Source organism: Mya arenaria, chromosome 3 (genome assembly GCF_026914265.1).
Source record: "Mya arenaria isolate MELC-2E11 chromosome 3, ASM2691426v1".
NCBI lineage: Eukaryota > Metazoa > Mollusca > Bivalvia > Myida > Myidae > Mya > Mya arenaria.
In genome coordinates this window covers 20715775-20734958 of record NC_069124.1, presented here as the reverse complement: position 1 = coordinate 20734958, position 19184 = coordinate 20715775, and the positions used below count along the sequence as shown (strand labels likewise).

Sequence of the window (19184 nt, the reverse complement as noted above, 5' to 3'; positions counted from 1 at the left end):
ATGGGTTCAGCTATCAACTACGGTAGAATTGATTACTCGAAAAATAATGCCATCGATAACAAGTACTCAACTATTCCTGACGCTTGTGGATGCTGCAGCGGAACAGGGGGTGAAAACTGGTGGCAACTTGATCTCGGAAGAAACTATCTGATACAGGAAATAAAGATTTACGGACGAACAGACGGTACTTTTTAATTATATGTTTTAAGATTGCACAGCCAACTCAGATACTAATATTATGCCGCAGCATCAAATGTAGCGTTTTTGGAAGGTGATTTTTTTTCAATAATCATCTTGAATGTCGTAATTCAGTCGTATATCGCGTTTGTTACACACTACTACAATGTACGTGAAGTAGTTCGATTTTTAATATTAAATGCATAATATTGGCATTACTTTAAAAAGTAATTGCATTTTGTGTCAGGCAAAGTTTTATTCGTATTATATTGAATCTTAGTAACCAATAGCGAAGCTTGATTAATAAAGATATTAAAATGCGTGTAAGAAAATAAGTCTTTTAAAGGGTCCTTTAACACTCTGCTCTACTATGCATAGACGTTATTCATGTCAATATAGCGGTATAATATCTCAAATTGTGCCTTTACACCTCGAATCGGTGATTACCTTTCAAATCATGAAAGATCGCGGAGGGTATAGATCAAAGATCATACGCGTATACAATTTGCTTCCCTGAGATTTGTATCGTGGTTGCTTCTCATGGTTTGAATCGGATAGCATGCTTTTGATCTGTTTTATTTTTCCCATATAAATTTTGTAAAGCATTGTCAGTGTTTATTTGCCCAATGAAATACTACTTTTGAATATTAACATGTGCATTACATGTATATTTTTATCATTATTAAATTTGAACGAAGGTAAACATAAGAATAAACGTATTTTAAAGTGATCATACTAAGAGGCAATTTAAGATAAATTTGCAAAATGTTACATTTACATAAGATCGCTTACTCGCCTAATGTCTGCCTATTTCAGTAAACTTAGCTCTATGGTGGACGTGTGGGGTCTCTTTGAACGACAAACGTAACGTGCTCTTTCGCTTATCACTCTATGAATATTGAACTAGTAATGCCGTTAAATGTTCGTTTATGTATTCATATTTATATGAGTCTGCCCGCGCCTAGTAACTTCATAATGGCATGAACCTGCCGTTACTCCATCAAGACTTAAATTTTGTGACATGAATTATGAATGATTGCAATTTCAAGTCAAATCTAGTTATAGAAGCAGAGCAGGTTACAAGAGATCCTGGTACCGGACCCTATCTCTCAGTTGGTTCTTGTACGTGCTTGCTGTTTAGCACCGATATATGGGATATAACATGTTTCGGTTAAACCATTAAACCTTTTCCCAGAACTTCACGTTAGAAACTGGACTTACCCTATCCATATTTTAATATCATTCGATTTGACGCGGTCTAGGTTTGATCCAATGCAAACGCTTTATCACTAAGCTATCGGGAGGGTAAGATGGCAAACTATAAAGTTGGCTCTACTAATTTTCTAATATACTAACTGTACCCGTGGCTCTTGTCATTAAAACGACATTTATGCGCGTGCATATAGGCGATTTTAAAGCACAGTGCTTTCCCTTAACAAAGGGAATAACAGCTGTGTGTAAACCAGCGACCAGTCACAATCGAAATGAAGCAAAAAACTCTGATGATTTTCGCATAAGCGAAATATCATTTGTGCGACACTATTTTCACAACTTGGATTTCTCTATAAGTGTCGTTGGCCTACTTTTCACGTATATAATTGCTTTCATAGGAAGTCAATATTTCTTACGTGGCTTGCGACAGACCAAAATAAACAGTTTTTAAACAAACAGACAGAACACATATGGATACTACAATAATGTGACCACCGCTTATGTGGTTAACGAAACAGTACCTTAAACCCTTACATTTCTTACAGTATTTACAATAACTTGCTTACAATACTTACGAAATCAAAGTACTGCAACTACTGTTAGGAATGTTGGCACGAAGTTGCCTCTAGAAGCATAATGAAAAGAAATGTATGAAAAGAATTTTCAGAGCTAATGAAATGCTCCATCAGATATGACTGATATATGACATGTGATGAGTGTGCGAAATGTCTCAAATATATTGGTATGATTGGTACGAAACCTCCACAACATCTCTGGGTAATAAAGTTTTATTATCCGAAACGTCAAAGTTCCACTTTGTTTCGTTCTGAGTTGTTACAAATTATTCAAGCGAACAAACTTAAATGACACACATTCGGTTTGTCGCGAGTTATTTACGTATGTTCGATTGAATGATTCGTAGTGTGTGTATAAAGCAGTATAAATCACCCTCCAGCAGTACTTTCAGTACTTTGATTATTAACTAGTTTTATATAAAGATGTTCTACATTGCACAATAAATATGGAAATTGTCAACAATCGAATAGTTATGTTTTGCAATTTTCTTAAACTAAAGCCCTTAATGTATTGCTTATGTATGTGTTACTGTTAGCTTTGATCCCAGTACATGATAATATTCTATAACATCAAATATCAAAGAGTCCATCTAGGGAACGTTTGATAGCAATTATTTCGTTTTATGCTAAATGAATTTACTAAGATCAATAAATAGCTGATGAATAACCAATACATGGCCTTATATTGTTGCAATTTTGATAGCAAATTCACAACAAAACCATTCTTGGAAACCTTATATGCATGATTTCATACATTTCTATAAACACATTTTTTTAAATTCAAAGATGTCTAGGCAGACAACACAAAGTGTCAAAATGCACTGTCTGCAATGTTTATATTTCTTCAAAGTAGTGCTAGGCCAGATCAGCCTTGTATTTTTATTTTGATAAATCATTAAATTGTTTGATAAATCATTACAATATAGGGTCGTGGCAGCAGCAGAATGGGCCTTTGGTAATCAAAGTAGGAAAAACCGCTTCTTCTGTAGATGTTTTACAAAACACACCGACGGACGCCAAGCAATCGTTTTCACTAACATTGTCCACACCAACTTTCTTGAGATACATCCGTATTGAAAAGAGCGGTGGGCTGATGATGATTTGTGAAGTCAAGGTGTTTGATAAAAGTGAGTATTTTTTATTGTTAGTTAATAATATGCTCATTGTAGTATTTTATACGATACTTAATCAATCCTTAACGATCTCTGTTGATTAACTTAGTGGATTATTACTTGTTAGATTGTAGGGTGACAATGAAATCCTATCATATATATATGTATATTTTCGTGCTAGTAATTTAATAACCTAAAAGGACTGATACTGGATGGAACCCTTATGTTAGTTTATTGACCGGATTTACTGCCATATGCATATTTTCTGCGGTGTTTGCACTTATGTTATGGGATTTCTTTTAAATAGTTTAACAAAAATCAGAATTCCCAGAACCACTTATTTACTCACCTGAGTAATGATAATTTGCAAAAAAATGGAGACAAACCTCAATCATTTGACCAAACATGTTAGGATGGTAGCCAAAATGATTTCTAGGACAATATTGATATTTGTTTTCAAAACTGTGTGTTTATGAATAAATTTTAAAATTAATTAATGTTTTGCGCGATCAAAGATATCATCAATATCACCTTTATCATCAAAAATGAAATTATGTCAAAATATCACGGTCAATATCATGAAATGAAACCAATAACCTTAGTATTTCATGGTCGTAATCAAAAAGTACTTATAATTTTTTTATTTGTTTTATCCTTAAGTTTTCTCAATTTAATGCATACTTTGATTGATGCCATTGACGTGTTTGCTCTATTCGATATTGCTGGGATAAAAGATGTGCACAACTAGTTTAAACCCTCAGGCAAATTACATTTTACTGACCATTCCAAGATGGTACCCAACATTCCTTGATAGACAGCCCAGGTTTATAGTTAATACATCTAGTATGTTGTTTGTTAAGTTATGTGTTGTTGTACCATGTGCTTCTGGATAAGATTGTTTTTTGTGTCTTTTATGTCATTGGGGTTGACCCTGTTTTATTGAACGAGCTTCATGTTTAAACATTCGACCAATGAACTTTTTTCTGTAGTGTTTGATATAGATATTTAAAATATATTTCATCGACGATTGAACATCGATTTCATGATCGGGTCTTTTTTTGTTTGTTATGATTTTGTGTCTATATTTATGAGTTATGTTTATTATTTATTGGTAAGAATAGATAACATTTTAATTGCCGCATGTGTGTTATTGTAGTTCATGGTTGTTTTTGATCTCAAACATTTTTATACGAGACTTTCAAACTCGCATCTTCGCTAAGATCCCCTTTAAAGTTTGAAAATAAGGTAAAACTGCGAGTTAATTGTTTGTTTTTTTCACGACACAAACTTGTTTGTTAATGTTAATTCAAAACTAATCTGATTAAACCTAAACAGGTTTTCTAAATCTAAAAAGCTTCTTTGAATTATTCTGTTATATTGAGATTTTTCCCGAAAACCAATAGAGACTTATCAAAAAAAATCAGTAGTATTTGAATCACAATATCATTGCCAGAAATATGAAAAGATTGCATTCATTTTTTTTTCCCAAAAATATGCACTTTTGATTCGTTGAAGCCAGCTTTTGAAACTATTTTGACGATTTATATGAAACATGTAAGCATTGGATGTAATTAACTAATGTACATGTTTCTTAGTCGCAGTTAATAAGTGAATGAGCTGCCACTAAAGACAGGTACTATGAGTATGTCTACAAGACCTTGCCTCATTGAGCATTTTTAAAAAAACAAAAAACATACTACTTCCTTTTAACTTTTGAAGACACTTTTGATTCCGGAGGATCTCCTTCCCATTATAAATGTGTAAGTCGATATGGACGATTTCATTCCGGTATTACGCGAACAGATTGCGGGTGTTTGACTCACACTGGGCATCTCAGAGTAGGTGAAATTTTAGTATAGTTCTCAATAAAACAATGAAAACTACAGCAGGGACAGGTCCAGTAGTATATAATCTAAGAAAAAATGTTTACACTCAAACATCAAGGACCTACACGTCAATAAAATAGAACAAAAAAATAAACGTCACGAAAGCAAACACAAACACCTCAAATATACCACACACACACTGTAAGTTGTCCGTCATTAAATACTTTTGCTAAGGTTTGGGGAAAACTTTTTAAGATATATTCATATTTCGTTCCGATCCTTTTTCTTGATTGTACATGTGTTTATGTCATGTATGTATGCGCTAATATTTTAAAGATATGTTTAAATTAAACAGTAAAAAATAAGAATGTCGAACCAACTATGTTCTTCATTCTAAACGACAGGAGTTTAAATGTAAACTGCATTTAAACTGAATTTGTACAGAAATGAATAAAAGTGATCTAAATAGATTAGCAATTGTATTGGTTTGAAGTAATCATAACAAAAGCGTCCGTTCGTTCAACTTTGTTAATGCCAAGGACAAAACAGATGTTGTATTAGAGGCACGATTTAAAATGCAAAGTTATGCAGGCGATTGATAAAGGAAACCTATAGCGAAAACTCCACATAGCATTTTCTGAAATATATTCACGGAATATTTAAGAGCAGATATTAGCCCTAAAAATATATTTTACAAGCAGATGAGAAGGTTATTAATTTTAATAAAACTACAGTGGATAATAAAATAAAAATAATGTTCAATTGCCTTCCAAGTGCTTGGCCCAAAATCGTTTTTAAATGACTTTTATATTACGGAAACGAAATATTTTCACCAGTATTGTCTTGATTGTTCAATAAAGGTTTAAAATAAGGTCATATTCCGGAATTATGAAGTGATGGATATTTAGTGCCTATTCACAATAAGGGTAGTCTGTCAGTTGTTAAGATCTTTACAGGAAAAAAAATATTGAGAGTATTAAGGCAACAATAAACTATGTATTAATGAACGTTTGGCATCATGGGCAGAGAGAAATTACATTTACTATACGTTGAATCACAATCCGGGTTTTGTTTAAAAATGGGATAGTTTGATAAGTCATGTCCTTAACGCGAATGCACAATTGGTTGTTATGTTGTTGTTTTTTGTATTGACTAAACTAAAGCATTTGATCATTTTGTTCGACCTAACATTTTGTATATATTATATAAGGTCTTTGAGGAAAACTGTTTAATGGTCTAAAAGGTATACATAGTAATATCAAAACAAATGTAAAGCTTATTGGAGAAACTGGTGAATTGTTTGAAAGTTTTCTTGATGGTCGAAAAAAGGGATTTTTAGCCCAATTATATTTACTTTGTACCCCAAAGACTTGAAGAATAATTATTTTTAACGGAGCCAAAGGAATAGATGTAGGGACAATTAAAATATTTATATTGGTGCATGCAGATGATATTGTAATCATTGCGAACCCAAGTGCGGAAAGGCAACCTAATTTAAACATATTACATAACTACTGAAGCAGATGGAAGCAGTAAATACAGATAAGACAAAAAAAGTTGTATTTAGACAGTGTATCAGAATATTGTTATTTACGTATTGCTTACACATATAGGGGCTTTTTAATGAAATGATATAACACACAATAATGTCAGGCAAACGTTAGAAGAACAGATAATTATAGGCGATCGACAAATAAATTAAAATATTGATTCAAAAGTTAACATTGCAATTAAAGAAAGTATTCAAAGTGTATGTATTAAACGATGTTAAATGAAATAAGAAATAAACAAAGAAAAAACAACTGGGTAGTTTAATCTAAACATATGATACGTTATTATTGATTTTAAGACATAGGGATTGCCCAAAGGATGGGAAATACATTCATCAAACATTTTCAGTGTCGAGTAAAGGATAAGTTTACCCAAAATTGGCAGAGTAGAATTAAGAACTGAACGAATTTTAATTATTCTATTATAATTGAATTATAATTCGTTGGCACATTTTGAGTTTGAATTTAGCATTAACTAAAAACCGATTAACATCACATCGGCTCTCAGTTGAGACCGGAAGAAGGACAGACAATCCAGGAGAAAATCGCTTCTGTAGAGCATGCAATAAGTTAGATGATGATTACCACCTATATATTAAGAAATACTATAGGGAGAGACCAAACATGTTTAAGGCAGTTTCTATGTTACAGTCTGAAAATGCAAACAGCTCAGAAAATTTAGCTGTTTACATATTTGATGAATTTGAAATAAGGAAACATGTGTTCAAGTATAGATATCTAGTGAGTGGAAATATGCGTACATGCACCTTTAATATGATTCTTGAAAATACAGCCATTCATTAAAGTCGGTGCCCCAAACAATACAAAGATCGAAAGAGCTTTACCCCATAATAACTTCTTACTTTTCGTTTCCTCCTTTTTGTGGGGTGGGTATGGGACAAAGTTAGTAAGGTTAGTCAGTTACGAAATTTTAGTAAGATTAATAGTAGTTTTAAAAATAAATATCACATTTAGAGTATGGCTATGTTATTGTATTATGTTGACCGAATAGATCAGTCACAATATACCAAATATCATTACTCAATTATTCATTACAGAAGTTTTTTTACAATATCAACTTCGTTTAGTTAATTCAGTGCATGAATATAGTGCATACGTCATGTGTCATTTATAGTATGTATATCAATTGCTTTAATTCATGTTGTTAATACAATGATACAATATACTTGTTGTAGTTTTATTCATTTATTATGTATGATATGTATATAAAAATTTAAAGATACAGTTGCTTTTACTTTAATTCAAATATACTTGTTTATAGTCTACGTGTTGCTGTTTGTAAACGTAAGCCATTTTTCAATGAATTTGATTACGAGTCATATATGGCATATTTCAAATGTATATTGTGTGTTACCTTTCTTTAAATAATCTTTCTTCTTCACTCTCACACAAACACGCACGCACGCACGATCCCACAGACACAAACAATCATTTATTTATTAAAATAGGAGGTACAAACCATAATTTCAAGAAGGTCAGCATTTTGTTTGTCATAAATGTTTCAAACTATAGTGATTTCAATTTTTTTTGTGTAAGAGTATTGCATTATTTAAATTAATTTGAAAAAAGCTATGATCTAGCATTAAATCGAAGAAGAAAATATGTCGAATCATTGCTCTTGAGATTTTAAAAATGGCCTTTGAAATTGATACATATTTATCTTTGCAGTGTGTAATCCCGGAAAGTATGGACCAGATTGTTCATCAACATGTGGCCAGTGCAATGATAGCAGCACCTCGTGCAACATTGAAAACGGGCATTGTCCACACGGCTGTGCCGCTGGATACAAAGGAGATACATGCACAGTTCGTAAGTGCAACCCATTGTGTCTTTAAATTTTGTTCTGATTAACGACTTAACGTGTCAGCAAAACCAACACAAACCTATCATGTTAACACACATTATTTCTATAAGTATTGTTATAGAAAAATATGAATATTATTTCATTCATTTAAGATCGTATAATTTTCGACAACTTTGTTACTACTCAGACGTCTGAGCTTTTATCAAAAAGGAAATAAGATTCCCATAAATTGTGAAGATCATCTTCCATCATAAATGACATCATGTTGAGCATTCACATATCAACTAGAAGATGCGTATTATTCCAATACAGAAAGACTCGGACAAAAATGATCTCTTCAATCATATATCTAAATTCCTTCTGGTACATTGTTTCTTAACACGCATCAATTACTTCATAATCTTTAATATAGTTTCCGAAAGTGTCATTATTTACAGTATACACTTCAAAGAAATGTTGATTCTTGGTTGAAGAGTACAGCCTACATCGTTAGGAACGTTTGACTTAATCTGTTCAATAACATTTTATTATATTACACCATGTGATCCCGGCGAGTATGGTCAGGGTGTGCAGTGGGTTTAGGTCATTGTAGTGGTGTAAACACAGCGTTCAACACCGACAACAGTTGTCCAGATGTGTGTCCTTTTAACAAAGGGTTAACTGATTGAAAAATGATTTCCGAATAATTACAATGCAGATATAGAGTTAAAAGAGCCAATACTCAAGGAGGAAAGGAAGAATGTAAATGTGTATAAGTGTTAGGTTTATTCACAAACAACCAAGCTTGTGAGCATCTTATTGTTTATGTATTCGTGTGCGTGAAAATGGAAACGAACATAGAAATTAATATAAATGATTTATACATATTTATCTTTACAGCCTGTTGCCGCGGGGAGTATGGCCCAAATTGTACATTTAACTGTGGCCAGTGTAGAGATGGCAACACCACATGCAACAATATTAACGGGCAATGTCCAAACGATTGTGCCTCTGGATACAAAGGACCATTGTGCAAATCGCGTAATTATGAGGGGTGTCGCTGTTGAAATCACGCACTTATAAAACGTATCGGCTGACATCTGTTGACATAAAATATCAAAATTTAAAATGGTTTTCTTGACAAGAAATCGATCATTGATTGTATCTTGATTGAATCGTGTATGTGTTAGAACGTAAATTGAAAACACGGCATAATCATAATATGTCTTTACATATGTAAAACTATCTTTACACGAACGTGAATGGAAAAAAAAATCTTAAATGTAAGTATTAATGCACTCATAAAGCCATAAGTAGTTTGACAAAAAACATCAGTCCGATTTATATATAATTATAAACTAAACTGACACTATCACGACAGCATGTGTCCCCGGAGAACATGGGCCAGGCTGTACATCACACTGTGGTCATTGTCGTGATGGCAATACCTCGTGCAACACGAACAACGGCTATTGTCCAGGTGGATGTTCATCTGGATACAAAGGGGACTTTTGTAGTTTACGTGAGTTTGTCACTTTCAATTTGTTTGTATGCACCAGAATGTCTTAAGTTCTATATACGTATCAATAAACCATGTTTCGAACAAATGGTACGTACACTCACGGCGATGGCAGGTCACATCTGATAATGCACGAAGCCTCGGTGTAGTTTGATTGTTCATTGTAACTAATTATTATAAATATAAAAATGTTGAATTTAGGTTTCTGCAATATTTGTGTGAACCAAATCCCTTTGAAAAATGATCCCCCCCCCCAACCAAGAACAGTTAATATGAAAGACGTAGTTTTAATATAATACTTGAATATATTGTCCGATCAACTTTTTATCTATAGGCACACATTCAAAATTTATGCGTAAAAAACCCTGATTGAATACAGAACTTGGAGACAATTACTCGTATAATGACACATTTTTTGGTAAATGATATGCAAATATTATAACAGAGTCAGTTAACATAATAAACGTTCCAGACTGCGATCCCGGAGAGTTTGGACCTAACTGTAAATCAAACTGTGGCCACTGTCATGACGGCAACACCGCATGTGACAAATACAACGGGCACTGTCCAGGTGGATGTGCCGCTGGATACAAAGGGGACTTTTGTAACATTAGTGAGTTATTATTTTGTTTCTTTTTTAATTTATATACTGTACTGTTACTACTTTTCATATACACAATGAATGATTGTTTGAGGAATTTTCAATTGACCGTTTTTCACTATTTATATGAATTTGCCTCATAAATGTGAGAAATGAACTTTCACAAATACACGTTTTTAAAACAGATGTTTGATGAATCAATCATTCTCCACAGCATTTAAAAACTTAAAATCCTAAAAAAAAAAATTTTGAAATCTTGAATAAACGGGTTATTATATGTAAGGCATTAACTTCTTTTATCAGAGTTAACATTGTTTCCCACTTTGCATCAAGAAACGCGTTTGTATGCAGGTGTTTTATATAATATGAATTAACATTTAATTTCTTATTAATATTAAGGGGGTATATTTAAAAAACACCTTGCATGATCATAAACATCGCATACACATCTCTACTGAGTTGCATACATCGAATTACTGAGTAAATGATAATCCAGGTTTAAAACAAGTGTTTTAAGTGTAGGATTGTTACAAGATCAATGATTGCATATATGTGCATGCAGGCTAAACAGAAGAATGTGGTCTAATCAATGCAATCCCGGGTTAAAAAAACAAGCCAAAGTGGTTGATTCTAAATATAACGCAGGAATAAACTAGGAATTCGACGATTGCGGTGGATCCCATGTTTCCGGAGGAGATGAATCAACAGAACCGATAAGCATTCATGGGGCAGAGGGAAACATCAAATGAATTTGCAACAAGTTTAACGGGGAATTACTATAGCGTTAAGGAGTCAATATAGGGAAAGATCTGTGTCTTGAACGCTCAATAAATAGTTTAAATATTTACATAGTTTTGCTTGTTCTAAATAGAAAATGCAAATCTACTAAGTTCCTGGTTGTGTTCACATATGTTCAATGACAACGACAATGAAAAATCTCCGTTTGCGTCACAAATGGCAAAAAATAAGATATTATAGTGTCCTTGATAAAATTAGATTTATCTTTACAGCTTGTGGCTCCGGAGAGTATGGACCAAACTGTACATCACAATGTGGTCAGTGTCATGGTGGCAACACCTCGTGCAACATTGAAAACGGGCATTGTCCTCACGGCTGTGCCGCTGGATACAAAAATGATACTTGTACAATTCGTAAGTTTAATTTATTGTGTATTTAAACTTTGTTGTGATTATCGACTTTACTCGTCTGTCAGTAAAACCAGCTTAATGAAATCTGTAAACAAACAAGCATCATTTGTATATACGTTTTCATATCAAAATCAAACTGCACAAGTGCAATGATCAATGGAACGTCAAAAACAAATACTAAGGCGTAAAATAAGAGTTTTTGTTTCTGCAAACATTAAAATCGTTCACATATATCCTGGAAATATAGTTGTACATAAAGCTCGATCTTAGATTTATAGGTTGTTTGTTGCTTGTACACGCGTATTTAAATTAAAATATCAATTGAAGCAATTCAAATTTTCACCCAAAACACCCAAAAAGTCATAAGGTGACAACAAGTAATAATATAAAGTACAAATATATAATTTTAGGACTGGAAGTAAACCTAAACACAGACATGTTTAGGGGTAATATATTCAGTTTTACATTTTATATCAGGAACAAACGGCTAGCTCACTCATTTTTTAACATGACAAATACTTGTAAACATTTAGAGTACGATCGTGAGCACTGACCAGTTTTAAAAACTTAAAAAACACACCCAAGAATCTCTAATAATCTAACATGTGAAGACAAAAACAAATCTTCGTCAACGATAATTCATATATGTTAAATAATATGTTGGTCTCAGTTTACATATCTTATCATATTTTAATCCTTATGTATTTCATTATCAGTTCTAAAGTTGTGTGAATGTGTTATGACATTAATACTCGTAATTCTTGCCCAACAAAAAATCACATTTTAGCCACCCTTTCATTTATTGTAAGTGGAATAAATCGTATTACGAAAGTGTTTTTGTATCGCCATATGTATTGAATATATTTTTGTATCGCCATATGTATTGAAGTATATTATTATCTTTTCAACATCACTAACTTTACAGCCTGTGGCCCCGGGGAGTATGGCCGAAATTGTACAATCCACTGTGGCCAGTGTAGAGATGGCAACACCACATGCAACAATGACAACGGGCAGTGTCAAAACGGTTGTGCATCTGGATACAAAGGACCCTTGTGCAAATCTCGTAATTATGAGGAGTGTCTGTTGAAATCAAATATCACGCACTTATGAAACGTATCGACTGTCATCTGTTCACGTACATAAATAAAACCTAAAATAGGGTGGTTTTCTACAATATATATATAAAAGCTACAGAAACAAGTCCAGAAGTCGATAGCTTCAACATAAGCCCAGTTCAAGTCAATCATTTTTTGCAGTCCGATTTAATCATATATATGTTTAAATGTTAACTTAGAATTGTCAATACTATATGTCTTTAATGCATGTAAACATATCTTTACATTAATGTAAATGAATACGTGGCATAAACCGTCGAATTTATTTATATATAAATCTAAACTAATCTGACACAATCATGACAGCATGTGACCCCGGTGAGCATGGACCAGGCTGTACATCACACTGTGGTCATTGTCGTGATGACAAAACCACGTGCAACATAAACAACGGTTCTTGTCCATATGGATGTTCATCTGGTTACAAAGAGGATTTGTGTAGTATACGTGAGTATGCCATTTTCAAATGATTTGTATGTTCCTGAGTTTGTTAAGTTGTACATATTTTTCATCTAATTATGTGCCTTAGCGTTTTCCAATACTTCCAAAATGGCTCATACAATCACGTCAATTGCAGCTCACATTTGTTAACGCACTAAACCTCGGTGTAGTTTGGTCATTCATTGTTTATCATTAAAGAACAATGTTAAAAAAGGTTTCTGTAATATTTGTTAAACAGAATACCCTTTATGATAGGAAATGAGGAATAAATCATACAATATCTGAAATATAAATATAAAATACATCTTTTACGTAATACTAAATATATTTTTAAATTGCCTTTTAACCTACAGGAACAAATTGAAAACTTATTGGTAAAAACCCTGATTGGATACAGAACTTGGAGACGAATAACCTATTACACTCGTGTAATGAGACATTATTTTGTAATATGTTATCAGTTTAATAGAGTTAGTTAACATACTAAACTTTCCAGGCTGTGCTCCCGGCGAGTTTGGCCCTAACTGTGCATCAAACTGTGGCTACTGTCATGACGGCAACACGACGTGCGACACTAACAAAGGGCACTGCCCAACAGGATGTGCCGCTGGATACAAAGGGGACTTTTGTAAAACCAGTAAGTTAAAACTTTCCTCTCTATGAATTTAGATACCGAATACAAAGCTTTTATTAAACAAAACGTTTCATAAACACAATGTATGATAGTTTTAGGAACTTCCAAGGGACCTTTGTTAAACCTATAGACATTTGCCTATTAGAGATATGAGCTTTCACAAATAAGCTTATATATAAACCTTAATATGTTTAATTTACCAAATATTATTCACAGGATCTAATTATCATAACAAAATGGAATTTCGAATGCTATGAATGAATTAAAATTAAGATTGTTTTTCCATATTGTAACAAGAAAAGTGTTTGCATCAAGGTGTACACATATTATGTTTACATATTTTGTGTATTCAAGGTGGTGGACGATAATTAAAATCTGTTTAACTTTCGATGTTCATATGCATCTCCACTCTGTTTTATTCTAGACTCTTTCAAAAACATGAATGCTTGCAACCGAATCTGGGCATGCAGGATCAAGAAAAACATGTGTTCGAGTCGTTAAAATCTGGCCAATAGTATCTGTTTCAAAAACAGCGCAGGAATAAACTAAGAATGTAATAACAAAGTTTGGAATGGTTTCAGTTGCTTACGTTGTTGGAACAATCACATAAATTAAGTTGCTGACGTTGTTAGATCAATCAAATACATTATTGGTGTGGCTTTTTTGTGACTGCATTCATTCTACGAAACAGATTAACATTTTTTTTTGTATCTATGAGGTAATTTGAAGTCTTTTATTTTATATTTGAACAAAATTAAGTATTTCCTGTTGGTTGTCTGCATAGTCTGGAACATGAAAACGTAAAAGACATTAATAATGTCGAATAAATTTTCCGTAAATTAAAATGATAACGGACGTTTAAATATTTCCTTATACTATATTTCTCCGTACAGTTTGCCCAGTTCCTAATACATGCTTGGCCTTCTATAAGCGCTTTGTAGTTTACAGGCAGCAATGGAACATATTTGTTGATTAATTGCAAAACAATGTAAGAATCATGTCGCGGTTGAAACCGATATGTATTTACCCAGGAACTCGTTTGATTGATCCTAGTACGGGTTCGATGTTTATTGTTGATGATCTCGGACAAGTGTAGGCTTTTAAAATTCAGGTGTTTTACTGTCAGTGAATAACTATCTTTTTAAAATGAAAGTTATCAATTAAAACCTGAAAAAAGTGTTTTGTGTTTATGAACATAATTATTAAGATAAATAAATTAAGAGATAAGAAGAAACAAAAGCAAGTTCAATCCTTCTGCAGTCGAAGCCAACATCCGCTCTATCATAGTAGACATATGTAATGGCTTTATGTATACTATTAAATTAATATTTATCTAGGATGTTGTCAACTATGCAGGAAAAGCTGTCAATATCCAATAGCAAAATAAAGTGAACATACTATTAAACATAAATATCTTACTGTCGATACTAAATGAGACAGTAAGACAATATATCCAAAAGATACCTGTACAATGTAGGGAACACTTGTTGGCGTGGCAAAGCATTTACATTTTTGATGTACGATAAAACTGATTTAAATAATTACAGAATCCTTTTTTAAATGCAAATATGTAAAATGCATTATAAGTATTAATACTACAGATTCAAAAATGATGAATTCAGATCTGATTTTGCATTAATTCTGCAAATGTCCTGATGTCTGCAAAGTTCCAACGTTTCAAGTCATAAACCATGTCAATTCTATCACTCGACTCGACTTAAATAACATGTTAGCCTACTTTCTCAATATATTGTTATCAAACCATGATCAAGTAATAACTAATAACATTTCTGTTCTATGGTGGGAGCGATCTAGTCGTATAGGGTTTCGCCTATCACAAAAGAGGTTTGGGTCGATACCAAGCAAAAGTACCTTCTGATGGCCTGTCAAAATGGTTACCAGCACTGGTTTCTACCAAGGAAAGAGCGTTATTTTACGTCTAAATCGAGATAAAGAAAATAAATATAGATTGCTGCGGAAACATAAATTTGATCAGTCTATTAACTTAGTAGCTGAATCTTATAATTGTTGTGAAATACTCGAGTAAGCACCGGGATGCAGCTATCTGATAATTGAAATCACATACAGGATAAAGTGGAGAGAAAGTATTCGAATGATTCAAGTTTCAGTAAGCATCGCATTTACACCCACTCCACTCTGCTTCGCTTATTATGCCTGTTGCATTTCCTTAACTATCCCCATCGCATTTACGTTCATTTATTTCCGTAATTTAAGTCAAAAGTTACAAAAATGTTTAAATCAAACATCACACTGTAATTCTTTTGACAAAAGTATGATGTGGCACATTTATTTTTGAATTAACAATGTGCAGATATAGTTTAATGTATTCGTTTCAACTAAACATATGAAAATGTCTTTGAGTTTGAGGTAAGTGTGGAATATCTTTATGCAACTTTATTAAGTTTCAAAACACTCCTTTCGCACTATTCCATTCTTCCTCAAACATTTAAAGTACAACAATACATTACTTAGAGATTAATATATAGCCGCGCGGGGCCAATGAGTGATAATAGCCTCGGCATGTTGATAATGGCCCGAGGGCTTTAGCCCGAGGGCCATTATCGATATACCGGGGCTATTATCACTCATTGGCCCCGCGCGGTCATATATTGAACTGTTTAATACACATGTTTTGACTCAAGTATTCAGTAGTCTGTCGATATGCCGATACTGGAAAAGCAAATTGAAATAAAATACATGTAGCACACATTTATTTCACAGGAAGTGAAGATAAAAGAACATTTTTCAACCCAAAAAAATGTGAAATAAAATCAATATAATAATAACAGTGGATGAATGGAATAAAACATGTATGCAGAATAACTTCGTTCACTCATTCCAGTGCCTACAACTTAAAGAGGCAGTACCAGTTATGCATGCATACTGTATGGTTCCTAATATCTCAAATGAATGCTGATAGGCCCATTAAAGGTGCAGCCATTAAACAGTGACTGAGTGTCCTTCATATTTTTTTTGCAGGGTCAGTGTTCCACCTGGGCTTTGTTTAATGAGAAGGTCTAAAACTTGTTCAGCTTCATCATGTGTTGGTTTTCTTACAGGAATCTCTTCATATGTTTGGATGGAGGATAGCGCTTGCTCAATTTCCTGGGATGCTGCTACAAGTTCCTGATTGTCATCATCATCAAATTCCTCCATGCTAGTAACTGGTTCTGGTTCTGGATTTGTCACTGGTTCTTTTCTCTTACACATGTGAAGAATATTGGACATGTTTTGCTGCTTTTCTATATTGTTTGTATGGTAATGATTTAGAGACATCAGATTTTTGTGACTAGTCAGCTGTGCCACCTCAGTGGGGAAACAACCGGCATCCAGCAAATTTGTAATGCATGTTTTTCTTGCAGAGTGATTAACATGCCTAGCCTGAAATCAAGCCTGCTCACTCATGGTTTTGGCCAGTTGTCCCAATTTATTTTTTCCCAGGTTTTGGTTGATGATCCAGAGATCATTTGATTCTGTTCCCTTTCCAAAATTTGGATTCAGGGCTACATAAAACCTTGTTTCTGGGGCGGACATCTGAGGTGGTCTCTTTTCCTTGTAAAGCTGATATAACATTACAGGGCAGTTTGGGTCTCCTGCAAATAATTTTAAAACACATTTAGAGTACTCAATCACAAATTTATTTCTTTTTTACAAAATCAACATTTGAATTCTTATTTTAAATGGATTTTAGTTAAAAAAGTTTTGCTAATAACTGCAATAAATGAACATCATCTGTTAACAATAGAAAAAATAACCTTTTTATAACAATGCTATTTTTACTTGTACCTGGCTGTTCAAAGAGCTTAGGTACATATTGCCTGTGGTCACCAGCAACTCCGTTTCTTGTTTTTGTCGCCCTCTCCGTGAAGGCCAAGTAACTCACACCATCGGAGGTCTGGCTTAATTCCAAGTCCCCCACAACATGGTCAAGTGCTCCTGTCTTCCTCGCAATCCAAGGTGCATGATGTTGTTAAGCCAAATGGTATTTGTGAGGGAAATTGGAGAGGCTGTAATTAATTCGAAATTTATACCATTTGAAACAATTACACAGTTAAAATGTGCTTGATTATTATGTTGTATAATGTTCTCTACTGTTTAACAATGTACTGCACTGTAAACTCACTCTAAATGCATATAGATTTCTTTTTTCTACATAAATATAGTAATGAATGTTTATAAAATATATATAAGGTTAAAGAAATATAAAATAACAGACATAAAATCCATGAATTTCGTCATACAATAATAATTACCCATTATTCATTATTACCACGCAATACATATTATAAAGGTAGGCTTTTTTGAATACCGGGGACTGGCTTATATCGTTCTCTTTAATGCTTTAGTTGTCTCCCTTGTGTTTGTTGCTTAGTGATATGTAAACAATCAATTAACTGCCAAACTTACCGGCTCCAAGAAGTTCCTTTTCGTAGAGTTGTTGAATCTCTGAGGAAGGGATCGGCTCTCTGTTTTTTGTTGCCAAGTCCCTTTTCTTTCAAGTCCACGCATTTCGCTTTTAGCGTGTCCCGTGTGAGTTTAAACTCTTTTCCGCCCATGACATCGCCTTCGTACTCTGCAAAACGAGTTGATTATGATTAAAATAATCAAAGTCTGTGCATAAAATTATAGACAACTATAAAATATATAACTATTAAGGTGTTTATATATTAACTTTAGTTGTTTTAGATAATAATAACAAACAGAAATACGCCTACCATTCTCGGACAGGTGTCTCTTTACACTTGACAAGATGCCACGCAGGGTAGATGGCTCGAAGTTGGTTGCAGCGGGGCCATTCGCCTCTGCCGAAAGCTTGGTCTTCTTAACACTGAGCAGGAATCTGGGTAGAAGAATATCTAGCTCCTTTGGTGGAATGTCTTTGATCTGGCGGGTCTCACCGTCATCATTCAGCCAATCGTTCACCTTTTTCATGTCACTCCTTGTTTTTGTTACCGTAGCCTTGTTTTTCTTTGCTTCAATGAATTGCCGGGCTTGTGCCTCAGTGAAATGTTCATTTTTTTCGATGGCAGAATCCAGCTGAAGTAGCCTGTTGGCTAAATTTTCGAGCGTACGTTCACCCATGTCTACTCCGTCAGCCATCTTCAACAACGTGAAATTGCGTCACGTTGCACGTGCGGACAATCGCAGGGTCATTATCGGTCACGTGACTGATAATAGCCCCGGGGCTATTATCAATTTTGATGATTATGGTCCCGCCGCGCCGATAATGACTATTCTGACAACGTTAAAATGTTACTATATATAGTAACATGTGTATTAAAATTGATTATACCATATATGGCGCCACCATCATGGAATAACGCTAGTAGATGTATTTGATATATTGATAATTTTTTACTTAACTTTTATCATCGATTTGATATATAGAAATTAAATATTACATTCGTGGTCATCCAAAACCAATTTGATGAAACTCGTTTACTAA

General features: G+C 33.6%; 2 protein-coding genes across 2 annotated transcripts; both read left to right on the top strand.

Moving 5' to 3' along the window:
• Positions 1 to 12637, top strand: LOC128225806 (multiple epidermal growth factor-like domains protein 10). The gene is made up of 7 exons (XM_052935704.1): positions 1 to 184; positions 8142 to 8282; positions 9157 to 9297; positions 9638 to 9778; positions 10248 to 10388; positions 11387 to 11527; positions 12450 to 12637. The coding sequence occupies exons 1-7, from the start codon at positions 1 to 3 to the stop codon at positions 12635 to 12637; spliced, it is 1077 nt and encodes a 358-aa protein (XP_052791664.1).
• Positions 12638 to 12941: 304 nt separating this feature from the next.
• Positions 12942 to 14218, top strand: LOC128225805 (multiple epidermal growth factor-like domains protein 6). The gene is made up of 3 exons (XM_052935702.1): positions 12942 to 13089; positions 13580 to 13720; positions 14142 to 14218. The coding sequence occupies exons 1-3, from the start codon at positions 12942 to 12944 to the stop codon at positions 14216 to 14218; spliced, it is 366 nt and encodes a 121-aa protein (XP_052791662.1).
• The last annotated feature ends 4966 nt before the right edge of the window (positions 14219 to 19184 follow it).